The 15,007-nt window shown below is 34.1% G+C and overlaps 1 protein-coding gene across 1 annotated transcript in view; it reads right to left on the bottom strand.

Annotated features, from left to right (window-relative positions):
* Positions 1–15,007, bottom strand: part of GLCCI1 (glucocorticoid induced 1) — a 112,529-nt gene that overhangs the window by 53,545 nt on the left and 43,977 nt on the right. Inside the window, exon 4 of the mRNA XM_021689535.1 lies at positions 2,288–2,374. Coding sequence (XP_021545210.1) covers positions 2,288–2,374 — 87 coding nt within the window. The remainder of the gene's footprint in view (positions 1–2,287; positions 2,375–15,007) is intronic.

The raw sequence follows: 15,007 nt of genomic DNA, 5'->3' as shown, positions 1-15,007 counted from the left end.
TTCCCTTTAATGCTTTAAACATGGTTTTCTCTGGTTTTTTTGAACATACTTATAATTGCTGCTTTAATGTTTTTGGCTGCTAAGTTCAACATATGGAGACACTTAGATACAATTTCTAGTGATTTTCTTAAGTATGGGTCATATTTTCTTATTTCTTTGCATATCTCTAAATTTTATGTTGGATATTGGACATTTTAAATAATGCATTATAGCAACTCTAGATTCTGATTTTCCTTGAGGGTGGTTGTTGTCTTATCTGTTTGTGTTTTATAGTATCTTGATGAACTAAAAGTCTATTTCCCCTGCACTGTGTGGCCACTGATGTCTCTACTCCATACCCCCGACCCCATTTTTCTTTTTAAGGCTGCCTTTTTAAGATCTTTTCAAGCTGGTCTCCAGCGTTCACCTTAGTGTCTGACTAAAGACCGATCAGAGATTTTATTCAATTATCTCAATCCAGTAAGGCTTCCACTCCCAGGATGGGATTTATGTGTAGAATGAGGAGTGCATTCAAAGTCTGAGCCTTTCACAAGATGGCCCCAGATTTTATTACCACTAGGCTTGCTTGAATCTCCTCTCCACATATTTCCTAGGTTCCACTGACCAGTGATGCATGGGTGGCTTACGCCCACTTCATTTTCTGCTGTGCATATCTACAGCCTCCAGTCAACCTAGGATATGTCGTGAACTTATCAATCCCCCATGACTATCTTATCTCCTAGAGCTCTCTATAAAATCCTGCTACTTCATGAGTCTGTTACTTGCTACAAACTGGACTATACCTCTCACTCAGTTAGCTCAGACATTCCTTTTTTAATAGTGCATATCACGTGTTGCTGTAGTCCAAAATTTAACTACACCAAATCTTGGTTATAACTTTGAGATTGTATTTACCTCTGAGATAAAATTGCAAGTTCATTTTTTTGTTATTCATATTCCAGGCACAGATGTGCAACTATTTTAGACTAGACATATGAGACTCACCCTCCTTTCTTTTTTGTTGCTTCTGGGAAGAACTCATTTTTTTTTTTTTTTTTTTTTTAAAAGATTTTATTTATTTATTTGAGAGAGAGAGAATGAGAGACAGAGAGCATGAGAGGGAGGAGGGTCAGAGGGAGAAGCAGACTCCCTGCCAAGCAGGGAGCCCGATGCGGGACTCAATCCCGGGACTCCAGGATCATGACCTGAGCCGAAGGCAGTCGCTTAACCAACTGAGCCACCCAGGCGCCCAGAACTCATTTTGTGCATATGTGCTTGTGTACAGTGTATATAGAAAAGTTGAGGATTTCTCTACATCAATAAAATAAAGAAGCTACTAAAAATGTAGTAAAGTCACAGGCAAAATCATGCTAACAGACTATCTATTCAGTCTAGACTCCACAGTGTATGAGAAATACTGATAACCTACAGTATATGAAAGTAACGCTAAGATGACATATGAAAAATATTTGAGAGAAATGTCAATCTTTAGCCTGAAAAAAAATGACGTGTTGCTAGCCTTTCAAATATTTAATGTACACTTACTTAATACTGATACAAAAGGCAGAATCAAACTTAGGGGTATAATTTTGAGTTCAATATACAAAATAAACTAACAACTTAAGCTAAAACAATTGAACTCATTTGGTTCTTTCACAAAGTGATGAACTTCTCTCACTGAGAATGATCATAATAGACTAGATGACCACATTTTTAAGGACTGTTTATTTAGGAGATGAACTAGATGACCTTTCAACTCTAAGTTTCTGTAATTTTATAAAAACAATTATATAAGAATTTAGATGGATAAAAATAACACTATCATGGAAAATAATCCAAAGTATACATAAAGATGATCATAATTTAGGTTTTGGTAATAAAGGAAAGAGTCATAGAAACTATTCCTAAAAGACAGGGATTCTACTGCACTACTGGGTCTCAAAGGGCAACAACATGTTGGATATTACAAAAAAGCTATGAGAAGCAGAAAAAACTTTTCAAAAACAAGAGAGCTGAAGTGGAAACAGAAGATGGCTAAAAGGAACAAGATATAGAGACTGTTATATAAAACCAGACTTCACTCTGGAAAGGCTCAAGCTGAATGGGTGCATAACAAACATTTATAAATGATAAGAAGGGCACAAATAAAGTAAACTCAGACTTGTTCACCCAAACCTGGAAGGCAATGCCTAAACTCTGAAAGAGGTAAGGTTAGCACAAATAAAGAAAATATCATTATATTCATGAAACAGTAAGATAATTTGCTAGGATTAAAACAGGTTATAGGCTGAAAACAGAAATAACTTACCTCTTTTAGTTGATCAGCACTCCCCCATGATGCAGAACGCTGATGTGACCTCTTTTCTGCTCCCTCTTCTGCCCAACAGCTGGGTGTCTTTAATTAAAAAAAAATAATAAAAATAATAAAATAAGGAACTTTGTCTCTACTTCTTAATCTCACAGCAACTAAAACATATTTCAAAATCTTAGCACGTACCAGTTAAGGGTTTATACTAAATACTAAAATCCCTTAAATGCTAAGATTTTCATGACCCATGAAATGTTTAAACCATTCTGTCATATTATGAATTAGATATGATCAATCTACAACATCTCTGAGTAATGTTACTCAAACATTTGTTTTTTGACATTAACATTAATAACAAAGTATCAAATAAAAGAGAATTGTGAAGATACACATATTGGTGCTTTTAAAGAGACTGCCAAACTAAATATAAAATGGCATTTCTACTAAGTAAAATAGATGGAAATGAGATTAATAGAACTAGCTCAGAAGCAGTGGGATTACAGATGACCTACATGTCAAATATCTAGCTAGATAAAGGGTTGATTGTACTATTCTTCCTATACTCAGGAAAGAGTGTTAGCAATAGTATTCTTTTTTGAAAACCATCCAGCATCTTTATTTATTTATTTAAAAAAAAATTTTTTTTAATTTGACAGAGAGAGACACAGTGAGAGAAGGAACACAAGCAGCAGGAGTGGGAGAGGGAGAAGCAGGCTCTCCGCCAAGCAGGGAGCCCGATGTGGGGCTCGATCCCAGGACCCTGGGATCATGACCTGAACCGAAGGCAGACGCTTAACGACGGAGCCACCCAGGCACCCCAACATCCAGCATCTTTAAATGAAAACATAAAATTATAATAATGAAAAAGAAAAACATTAAGCTATATAAACTTACTATAATCTGAAGCAATACATCTTTTTTAAAAAAGAACTTGAGCTACATGTCAGAAAAGAGAATTGTTTTTACCTAAAACCTCATTTTCAATAATTTTACCAGTAACAGACACTATATATACCCAAATGTAACACAAAACACTAAATCAAATAGCAAGACTATTTAGGAGTTGCTTAAAATATCATTCTTAAGATATGAAAAAACAGTGTAATGCAAACTAGGGAAAGTAAAAATCACTAAAGACAGACAAAGGATAATGATTAGCACAATAAATATATATGGCTTTAAAAATGACTCATTGCATACTGAAAAAAATCAATCCTTATGTTGAGGTTGACGCTATATGGCTTCTTATGAACAAGCCATCAGTTCTACTTTATAGAATTCAAATGCTTGCGAACAACTTTTTGAGTAATTACCACCTCTTAAAAATAATAATATCCCCAAATAAAACCAACAGTCAAATGATAGTTGAATAAAAACACAAATAAACTGGTTAACCAGTTCAAATATCAAAGTGAAGCTATTTAGTGATAAGAGCAAAATAGTTTATTCAGTTGACAAGTTCAAGGATAAGAGGTATCACTATATCAAATAAGCTGCTTGCAAAGAACTAAGTTATTAAAATTTCCTAAGTTCAGGCCTAGATAAGTCAAACTTCACTGAAAAAATTTAGCACGCCCTCTACCAAGTAGTCGTATCTTTAATAATGAACTATTCTAAAGTTATTCAGTTATGACAGTTTATCTTCATCAGAGTTTTGAGAATTTATATGCCTTATTACTTTTACTTTTCTACCAAGTGTAAGCATTACTCTTGTCAAAATCAAATGATTAAGGATCACAAGGTTTAAAACTCAAAAGTACATTTACAGAAAATGAGTGAAATTTCGGGTATGTTCCATAATTATTTAACAATTACATTTATAACAGGAATTATTTTCACTTTGTACAACTCTAACTTTTTCAAAAGACATTTACATAAACTATATCTCCAACTTAGAGATAAATCAATAGCCACAAAACTTTTACAATTGTCTTAATACTACTAAATATGCCAATGGCACATGAAACTACATCTGAGGTCTCTTATCTCACAGATCTTTTTTCTTCATATTATCATACTTTTCTTAAAACTGAATGTGAAAACCTATTTATTTCAGAGTGTAGTGTTATATATATACAAGAAATAAAAACTAACTACAAAATAACACTTATGTTCCTGACATCTAGCTAGTAAAATAGGTAGTTTTTTAAGAATGCAAAACCATTAGAAGACTTCTCAGTCATGTGGCTGCAGAATTACATGCATATAAATTGTTTAAATATAGTATCATACTATCAACTTTTCAAAAAAAAAAAAAACTCCCCAAAAAGTAATTTCATTTTAATCACAGCAGTTTAAAATAGTATGAAAAATGCTCTAGTCTGCAAATATATTCTATAGACTACGTTGTCCAATAAAACCGCTACTAGCCACATGCAACAGTTTAAATTTAAATTAATGAAAATGAAATAAAACTAAAAATTCAGCTCCTCAGTAGCACTAGCACATTTCAAATACTCAATAACCACATGTGGCTAGTGGCTACTGGCTGCTATACAAGACAGCACAGATGTGGAACATTTCCATAGCTGCAGAAAGTTCTATTGAGAGCAGTGTTTTATACATTTAATCACAGATTTTGAACAAGTTATTTTAGTCAAAGCAAAACCAAAGGACGGCTCCTTGGTTTATTAAATCGATGTAAAGTTCATGCCTGTGAAGTCACAGAAGATGAACTAATTTGTATCTAATTTATTAAATCTGAGGATCTGAGAAATGCTTTACTATTTAAATACATAAACAAAGCAGCAGCAGTTCTTTCCTATCAGTAAGCAATTCCTTCCGACTGGACTGTCCACTGATCTAGAGTAGAATTTTATGAACTGTGCTACTTATAACATGCTCCTGGATGTTGGTAAGATATAGAAAAGAGTTCAATGGTCAAATTAATTTGGGAAATACTGTGTTTCATACCTTCCCATACTCCATGTACAATGCAATTAGCATTTCAAAAATTCAAATACACACACTTTTAAAAACCTGCTTTACTTTCTCTTATTTATATAACCCCAGAACACTTATTTTACAAGCAGACTTTCAACATCTTCCACAGAGAGCTTAGAAAGAAATCTAATCCTCAATAATTGATGTTGTATATAATTGCTTGCTTTTCATTCACCACACTTAGGGGATTCTTCCTTTCTAGTTGCCTCCACCTACACTACCAAGGAAGAGAAAGTAAACCTTTTGTACACTTGAATAATGCAGAACCAAAGCCATTTCTAAGACTGTTGACCAAAAGGTAGTTGGCTAAAAAAAAATTCCCTCTATGTGATAAGGATACCTATAGGTGAAAAAGTCCATTTTCTATTTTCATCTCAGAACTGTCCAAAGTCTAGCCCATGAAGCTTTCTCTCCAACCCTCAGGTCCATCCACTACCTCTTGGTTTCCTATGTGAGGACCTCTTCTTCTATGAGTGAAATACACAGAAAACAAGTTCTATTGGCACGGGACCATACACTCATTAAAAGATAATTTTTTTTATGAGAAGTTTTACGTCCACAGCAAAACTGAGAGAAAGTTACAGAGATTTCCCATATACCCCATCTCCCCCCTTCATGCACAGCCACCTCTCATCAAAGTGGTACATCTGTTGCAAACTGATGAACCTACACTGACCCAACACTATCACCCGGAGTTCAGTTTACACTAGGGTTCACTCTTGGTGGTGTACATTCTATGGATGTGGACAAATGTATATATGACATGTATCCCACTAGTATAGTATCATACTGGGTATTTTCACTGCCCTAAAAATCCTCTGTATTCTACCTACTCATTCTTCCCCACATCCCCTGATGCCTAGCAACCACTGATCTTTTAGCTTTCTCCTTTTTGGCCTTTTCCAGATGTCATGTAGTTGGAATCATAAGGTAGGGTCACATTTTCAGAGTGGCTTCTTTCACTCAGTAACATATATTTAAGGTTCCTCCATGTCTTTTCACAGCTTGATAGTGCATTTCTTTTTAGTGCTCAGTAATATACTGTTGTCTAGATGACCAACTTTACCTATCCGTTCACCTATTGAAGGATATCTTGGCTGCTTCCAAGTTTTGGCAATTATGAATAAAGCTGCTATCAACATCTGTGTCCAGGTTTTGTGTGGACAGAAGTTTTCAACTCCTTTGGGTAAATCCCAAGGAACATGAATGCTGGATGGTATGAAAAGGCTATGTTCAGTTTTCTAAGAAACCACCAAACTGTTTTCCAAAGTGGCTGTAGGCTATTGCACTCTCACCAGCAATGAATGGGAGTTTCTACTTCTCTGCATTGTCATTGTCCTGAATTTTGGCCATTCTAATAGGTGTGTTTCATTTGTATTTCTCTGATGACAAATGATGCAGAGCATCTTTTCATATGCTTGTTTGCCATCTTTCTTTGTGAGGTATGTTAGGGTCTCTGGCCCATTTTTTAATCACATTGTTTGTTTTCTTACTGTTAAGTTTATTTAAGAGTTCTTTGTATATTTTGGATAACAGTCCTTTAACAGATGTGAATACTGGGTAATTTTGTTATATCTTTATTCACAAACTAGCAAGAGCAAATGTGCTTTCCTGCTTTATCAACTTCAAAACAGATTAAATGAACTCCTAGCAAGAAAGTACACTTTTTCAATATGCAAGAGCCCAAAGCCACTTCCAAAACCCCTCACAAAACCAAAAAAAACGAATCACTTCATAAAATTCTTGTAATCTTATTTAAAACCTAAGTAAAACTTTTTTTTTTTTAAGTAAACTCTATGCCCAACATGGGGCTTGAACTCACGATCCCGAGATCAAGAGTTACATTCTCCACCAACTGAGTCAGCCAGGCATCCCTTATGTAAAACTGAAAAATCTATTTTTTGTACAATTAATCTCTGGTCTTGGAATTTAATGTAGTTTATAATCTATAATAGAAATATGATTACTGACTGCTAATGATTTTACAGTACTTAAGGAGATGATCCTTATAAGGTATTAAAGTACTGATCAACCTGGCAAGAAATGAAATGGAATTACATGAAAATCAATGATACTTAAATTAATAATTATGATTGTAGACTGATTTTAAGTTATAAAAAGCTTTACAATAGACAATTACAAATCATTATTTATAAATATATCATTTAGAGTTTGCTTTTCCCCCACTAATAAAAAAATGCTTAAACTTTTATAAAACTTTTAACTTAAAAAATTATTTGGAAAAGTCTATCTTGATGAAGCATTAAAAGCACAAAAAAGATTATATGATTCTACTATTATTACCCCTTGTTCTTCTGATAACAGTATACAAATACAAATAGCTTCATAACTAAGCATAAATATAAATTGCTGTTTCACTTGTTAACAAATAATGTAGAAAAGGAAGAGTTCAGCTGCAAAAGCTTAGGAATTAGTGACAGCAGCAGTTACATGCTCAAATTTTTTGTCACACTTCAATTATATAGCAAGTTATGTGCTTATTAGGTTAGACCAGTTTCAAAGTGTGGTCTGCAGATGAGCAGTATCAGCCTCATCGGGGATCATGTTAGAGATGCAAATTCTCAGGGTCGATTCCAGAATTACTAAACCTGGAATTCTTAAGAAAGATATGGTTCACCAACCCATGTTCTAACAAGCTCTCCAGATGATTGTGATGCAAGCTAAAGTTTGAAAACCACTATTAGACTAAGGAAATAAAAATGAGTAAGAAATAGATTCTGCATTCAAGGTGCCAGACTGACCATATACCCACACATTTTCCTTGTAGGCTAATATCCATTAACAAGTATAATATCAATTTGCATATAATTACATCTTTGGAAATTAACATAAGCTAAGCTAATGTAAATATCATTTGGAGCCATGTGGAAAGTTATACTGATAGGGAGAAATTTTTCTTTACTGAGGAACATTAAACAGTAGTGCCTAGCAAGGATTAACATGCCTGAGTATTTAAGCTAAATGTATAAAATCTGTTATCTAATTAGGCCTCAATATGCTCAAAACACAACTGAATGATAATCTGTGAAGTAATGGTTTGTGATTTTCCAGATTAGTACCAAGGAACTTATTCAGAAGACTTAAGAAGCTATATTTCTTAAGCTTAAGGTGAGGGGGAGGGAGGGTGTTGGTGAACTGCAATTTCTGAAAACAGGAAATACCACAGAAATCAACTACTGCATATGATAAAATGAAATCATCTGCCTTACTCTGTAAGAAATGCTAATTTGAGAAAAAGCAATCATAAATGTGCCAACAACCTTAACAATATTCATAGTAATTCTATTTCCAAGAATTAACCTGAGATGTACACCCAGAGATGCACTGGAAATAAATGTCTATCAGTAGGGAAATGAAAAATTGTGGCACGTTCTTACAACATAAAAACCACTGCACATGGACTACAATCCCACTTTAGGAAACAAATACAAAGAGAAAAAGACTAGAGAGAAATATTTCGACCTATAAATAGTGAGAATTCTAGATAATACTATAGTAAATCCGTAAGTTATTTTTTCAGCTGAATGAGAAAAAAATCAGGAAAAAAAGACTTAAAACCATGCTTAGGAATATTTAGTGTCATGGGAAAATGCTAGGACTTATTAAAAAGATTACAGAACACTACCTATCATATCATCTGAATTCTATTTTTATTTATTTTAAAGATTTTATTTATTTATTTGACAGAGAGAGACAAAGCGAGAGAAGGAACACAAGCAGGGGGAGTAGGAGAGGGAGAAGAGCAGACTTCCCGTGGAGCAGGGAGCCCGATGTGGGGCTCGATCCCAGGACCCTGGGATCATGACCTGAGCCAAAGGCAGACACTTAACGACTGAGCCACCCAGGCGCTCCCCGCCTCTGAATTCTATTTTTTTTTTAAATGGTCATATTTTTTAAATGGAAATAATCAAAAAAGGATATATATCACAATGTTAAAAAATGGCTATGTCTGGATATTAGGAATACAGGCAACTTATTCTGTGATTTTCAGTATTTTCAAAATTTTCTACAATGACTACTGTTTTCAAAAGTAGAAACAGGATTTTAAAAAAATAATATAGCTATGCTATAGAATTGGTAAGTATGCCTATATGTTACACTGAGAAAACCCTCCTAACTTTAGACACAAATGTCAAATCTATTTTGGAAAACAGGTTACACATAAGTTACATGTAAGTTAGAACGCTAGTATACATTACATTAAATATTTTTCAGTAGACTGGTTTCTTTTGACTAGGGCATTAGGGTTTTCTCCAAACTCCAAGGATCTAAACATAGATCACCAGCTATCGGCTATGGGAACAGAGTTGGGGGACCTCAGATAAGCAGGAACATTTAATGTTTAGAGTAACTAAAAAGTGAAGGTCATTGAAATGTCAAATACTCAGAAATATTAGTGGAAAGTTATTGATGAAAATACTGACAGGAAGTTATAATTTAGTTTAGATATGCCTTTCATGGTACACTTTAATTATGTAAGGGAAAAAATATCTATAAAAATGTTCTGAAAAAGTCAAACACAGAGCTATCATATGATCCAGCAATTCCTAGAGAAACAAAAACATGTGTCCACACAAAAACTTGTACGCAAATGTTCACAGCAGTACATCAACTCATGAATGTATAAATAAGTTTTATTCAACACCCTGGACTATTAGTTAGCAATAAAAAGGGATGAAGTACTGATACATGGTACAGTATGGATGAACCTTAGAAATACTATACTAAATAAAAGAAACCAGATACAAAAGGCCCCATATTGTATGAGTCCATTTATATGAACTGTTCAGAATATCCAAATCTACAGAAGCAGAAAGTAGATTTGTGGGTGCCTACGGCTGAGAGAAAGAGGATTCAGGGAAAACAGTGAGTGACTGCTAATGAGTACAGTGGTTTCTTTTTGGAGTGATGAAAATATTCTAAAACTGATTATGGCAATGGTTGCACAACCCTGAATTTAATATATTAAGAAAGAAACTGTACACTTTAAATAGGTGAACTGTATGGTATATAAACTATATCTCAATAAAACTGTTACTAAAAATAGTTAAGTCAAAGAGGCAATTATAAATCAGCCTCATTTTTCAATTTAAAAAAAAAAGCCATGTACTGCTGAACCTGAAAGGCTCAAGCATTATTTGCATTTTCTCAAAAATAACTGATATTTTCTGGCATGCTTTTCTTGCCAAGTTTCAAATCACAAAGAGGTACTAGTCAAGAAATAAAACAGAAGACGCCAGGAGGGATTGCACATTAATAATCTATCCAGTTAGGTTTCTCAAGTCATGTTGAGAACATTTAACAAAAAAATTAAAGATGTAACATAAAATAAAGTGTACACTGAAAATACTATTCTCTGGCTTCTTATAGAAACAGAGTTACTAACAGACTCTTGACAAATAACCAGCTTCTGCTTTAACCAAAAGGAAATGGTTATGTGAGGAATTAAAAGTATAAACAATATTTCAATTTATTACTTGGTATTTACACCTAACAATACCCTTTCTGACCAGTTTTATCACTACTATCGGGAAGAGATTTAAAGTCAAATGAGATCTAATTTTCAGTTTTTAGAGAGTATTACAATGTATTAATTCTTTGGTGTTATAATCTTTTTTTTTTTTAAGATTTATTTATTTGAGAGAGAGAATGAGATAGAGAGCATGAGAGGGGGGAGGGTCAGAGAGAGAGGCAGACTCCCCGCCGAGCAGGGAGCCCGATGCGGGACTGGATCCCGGGACTCCAGGATCACGACCTGAGCCGAAGGCAGTCGCTTAACCAACTGAGCCACCCAGGCGCCCTCTTTGGTGTTATAATCTTTCAAATTACAATTTACCTTGGTTACTGGGTTTCAAAAAATTGATTCCACATGTAAAAAAGTAAAAGCAATTTTACTTTTTAAAAATAATATTCCCAAACACTTTAAATAATATATTTAACAATCACATTGGAGTATAACTGCCTCTGAATTATCCAAGAGATGAACTACCTTTGTTGCTCCTTGATAGCTTTTAACATTTTAAAAAAACCTCTCATGCCTGACAGAAAATCAGCAATGTAAGTGACTGCGAGAGGTCTTCCAAAAATATTTCCACACCATTCCAAAGTCATAAAAACTAACAGTGCTCAACTGATGGCATGAATATCATCAGTGGGATACCTAAGTGATGATGAAGGAAGCAGTTTCCTTAACAGTCTATCTCCACTTTCCCATACCTGGACCCACCAACCTGAAGTGCCATTTCTTACTTGTAAGACTGCACAGCAGGCAACAGTAGCTACTTAGGACTGAGTGCATCCTGACCTACCAGGAGCTGTTTATTGAGTTTCAGACCCCTATCATGCGGCAGAGTTAGCTGTATAATTTCTATGCCATTTCCTACCAATTCAGACTTAATGCTCATAACTGCATACCAATTGTTGATACTAGTAATAATGACGTTTTCTGTCACTTAATTCACTATCATTATATTTAAGCCTCCTGACAGTAAAATATTATAGATTCTAATACAAAGGCAACTAACATTTACCAATATCTACCATGTCCTAGATACTATTCTAGAAGCTTACCATGGATTATTTTATGTAATCCTCACTGTAGCAGGTACCAGCGTTATCCCCTAAAAGCTATGAGAATTCCAACAGCAATGAAAACTGTTTTCACTCAGTTCATACCAATGTTTCCTATCTCAATCATTCATTTATACAAAGTAGTTATTAGTAAGTTGAAAGGCATGTTGCTTTCTCATACTATGCCCTTGGCTATTGATTTAATTCTTAAGTTCTTAAAACTTAATGTCACTAACCAATGTCTAAGTAAATGCTAATTATTTATTACTATTATAGGATTTTTGACAGAAAATTGATGGGCTAAAAGATATAAAAAGAGAACCAATGTACCAGACAACAAAGGTCAAGATTATAGAGTAAGAGGGTTGTTCCAAATAAATACAACCTATTTCATAATTTTACCTACAGCTAAATTAGGGGGGTAAAGGTGTTGGGGGAAGCGACCAAGGAAAGCAGGTTAATTTTGCTACCTGTTAAATATTTCTGATAATGGGAGGAAACCCAAGTACTATATGGATAACAGGAATATGAGAAAGGCTCTTTGCTAAAAACCTTTTACTTCTGAATCAAGTGACTTTACTACCTATTGAAAATTAATAAGTAGAATTTTGAGTTTCTGATAACTTTAGAGATAGTGTTTGGAAATGATGAATATTAAATATTTTAGCCATGGGTTTTAGTTTTTCATCAGTACAGCTGAGGATATTCTTTTGGCAACCAAAAGTACTACTCCCTAAGTTAGGAACATGTGGACTTCCATGTGGACTGTTAAACTCTAGGATTATATGATCCTCTGTCTCTGAATTAGCTCATAGCTGAAAGAGAGAGTAAAGGTGATCTTCAACAGGAAGGAATCTTTATACACTCACTCGACAGCCAGTTAGGGACCAGCTCAGTAAAAATAACAACTTAGGTCCCTGGAACACAATCTAAGAGGCCACAAGGATCAAATCTTTAGACTTGTTTCCATTTCCAGAGAAGCCTCCCACCCCCCAAAATAGTTCCATCAACTGTTGCTTCTTAAACAAACTTGTTTAACAAGGACACAGGAAACCCAAACAGCTGTATTAAGCATGACTTTTGGTCAGGAAATGAGTTTTTGATCAGAGTGGTAAAACTGAAAGTTCTCTTTCATATCTATTACTATTTGAGGTATATCATCCACTCCTTTGATTAAATTCCTCCCCAGCCAAGCTCCTTTCACAAAGAGAGGAAAAGGACAGATTATTTTAAATGTAATTTCAACAGCAAAAATTTATACATTTTAGTTCAGAGTTGCTGACTTTATCAAATGTAGCTAAAGCCAATGCGAAGTACTTATTCCAGATCTGATTCTTAAAAATAAATAAAAATAGGGGTGCTTGGGTGGCTCGGTTGGTTAAGCATCTAACTCTTGATTTCACCTCAGGGTTGTGAGATGGAGCCCCCCGTTTGGATTCCGCACCGGGCATGGATCCTGCTTAAGATTTTTTCTCTCCCTCTCACCACCCTCCGCTCTGTAAATAAATAAATATAATAAATAAATAGATGAATGAATAAATAAATTTGTAGAGAAAGATGCTGGCATAGACTTAGGATCATAAAACTCCATATATTCAAACTTAATGAAATTAAGAAAAATAAATTAAAATGCTATTTTATGTACTTATTGGCATGTTTAAATATTTCATACTTCAAATTTTGTAAATTAATTTTAAACAATAAAATACCAAACATCATCTGGAAAATAAAAGCAGAGTATGCAGAATTTCACTTAGGATCTAACCATCCCATCTCTTACTCTTCAAAAAATACAATAGGTAAAGGAGAAAAATTCTGAAGTCTTCTCTGATACCAAATTTGGAGGGAAAATGAATGAGGGGAGTAGATAGGACATCTAAGTGGAAAGATTTATATATGGTAAAAGCTATTCTCACCTCAATTGCCCATCAGAAATTTTTTTTTAAATATAGGGGAAAATGGCAGAGGACTCCAAAATAAATAAATAGATACATAGACAAATAAATAAATAAATAGTGCAAAGCTAATTATTTCCAGCAATAAGCAAGATTTACCAGAAGAGAAAGACAAAAGACAAAAACAAACTAAGAAATAAAAAAACATGGGAAAGAGGTGGGAGAAAGGAGGAAGAAATTTCCTTTTGAAGTTCCCCTTTTCTAGCTGTGAATTTACAGTGCCAAGGCCACTATCCAAACATGCACCTATCTTTCGCTCTCTCTGCTGGTAAATGTAAATAATAATAGCAATTATTTATTGACATTTAATGTGTTGATCCCTATTCCTAGCATTTCAAATACATTAATTCAGTTTAACCCTTATGATAATCCTATGAGGTACAATATCCCATTAACAAATGAGAAAAGTGAGACACAGAGGTAAAGTAATTTGCCCAGAATTACAAAGCTGGAAAATGCTGGAGCCAAGATTCAAAACCAGTTTGATTCCAGAACCAGAGGTCCTGACCAATGAAGAATGAATGAATGAATGAATGAATGAATGAATGAATAAAACAGAGTTTTCAATACTAACTTATATTATGAAAAGCTTAAATTCAGGGGAAAAATATTAATCAAGATACAGAGTATTCTATAATAATAAACAATGCCAACCAAAAGGAAAATATAATGGACATAAATCTTTATACATATATATTATTAAGATATATATGGGGCGCCTGGGTGGCTCAGTTGGTTAAGCGACTGCCTTTGGCTCAGGTCATGATCCTGGAGTCCCGGGATCGAGTCCCGCATCGGGCTCCCTGCTCAGCGGGGAGTCTGCTTCTCCCTCTGACCCCCCCCCCCCTCATGTACTCACTCTCTCTCTCTCAAAAAAAAAAAAAAAAAATTTAAAAAAAAAAAAAAAAAAAAAAAAAAGATATATAAAGCAATGACCACTGGAAACATACATCAACAGAAATTTTAATTCAATAACTGCTAGCTTATGATGGAGCAAAAAGACATAAAGGAGCTATATGGAAACTGAATAACATAATAAGGTTGAATTAATATGTAATGAATTAATTCTGTATCTAAAAGTAAAAACTATGCCTTGTTTTCAAATACCCACAGAACATTAAGAAAAAAACCAATCTTGTATTAGGCCACAAAGAAAATTTCACTGCAGTTTCCACAGATACATATTTTCTATTTTCTAAATACAATAGAACTAGAAATTAAATTTTTACTC

Source organism: Neomonachus schauinslandi, chromosome 12, assembly GCF_002201575.2.
Source record: "Neomonachus schauinslandi chromosome 12, ASM220157v2, whole genome shotgun sequence".
Lineage (NCBI taxonomy): Eukaryota > Metazoa > Chordata > Mammalia > Carnivora > Phocidae > Neomonachus > Neomonachus schauinslandi.
Note: the sequence above shows the minus strand (reverse complement) of the source record. Positions and strands in the feature narration are given on the sequence as shown.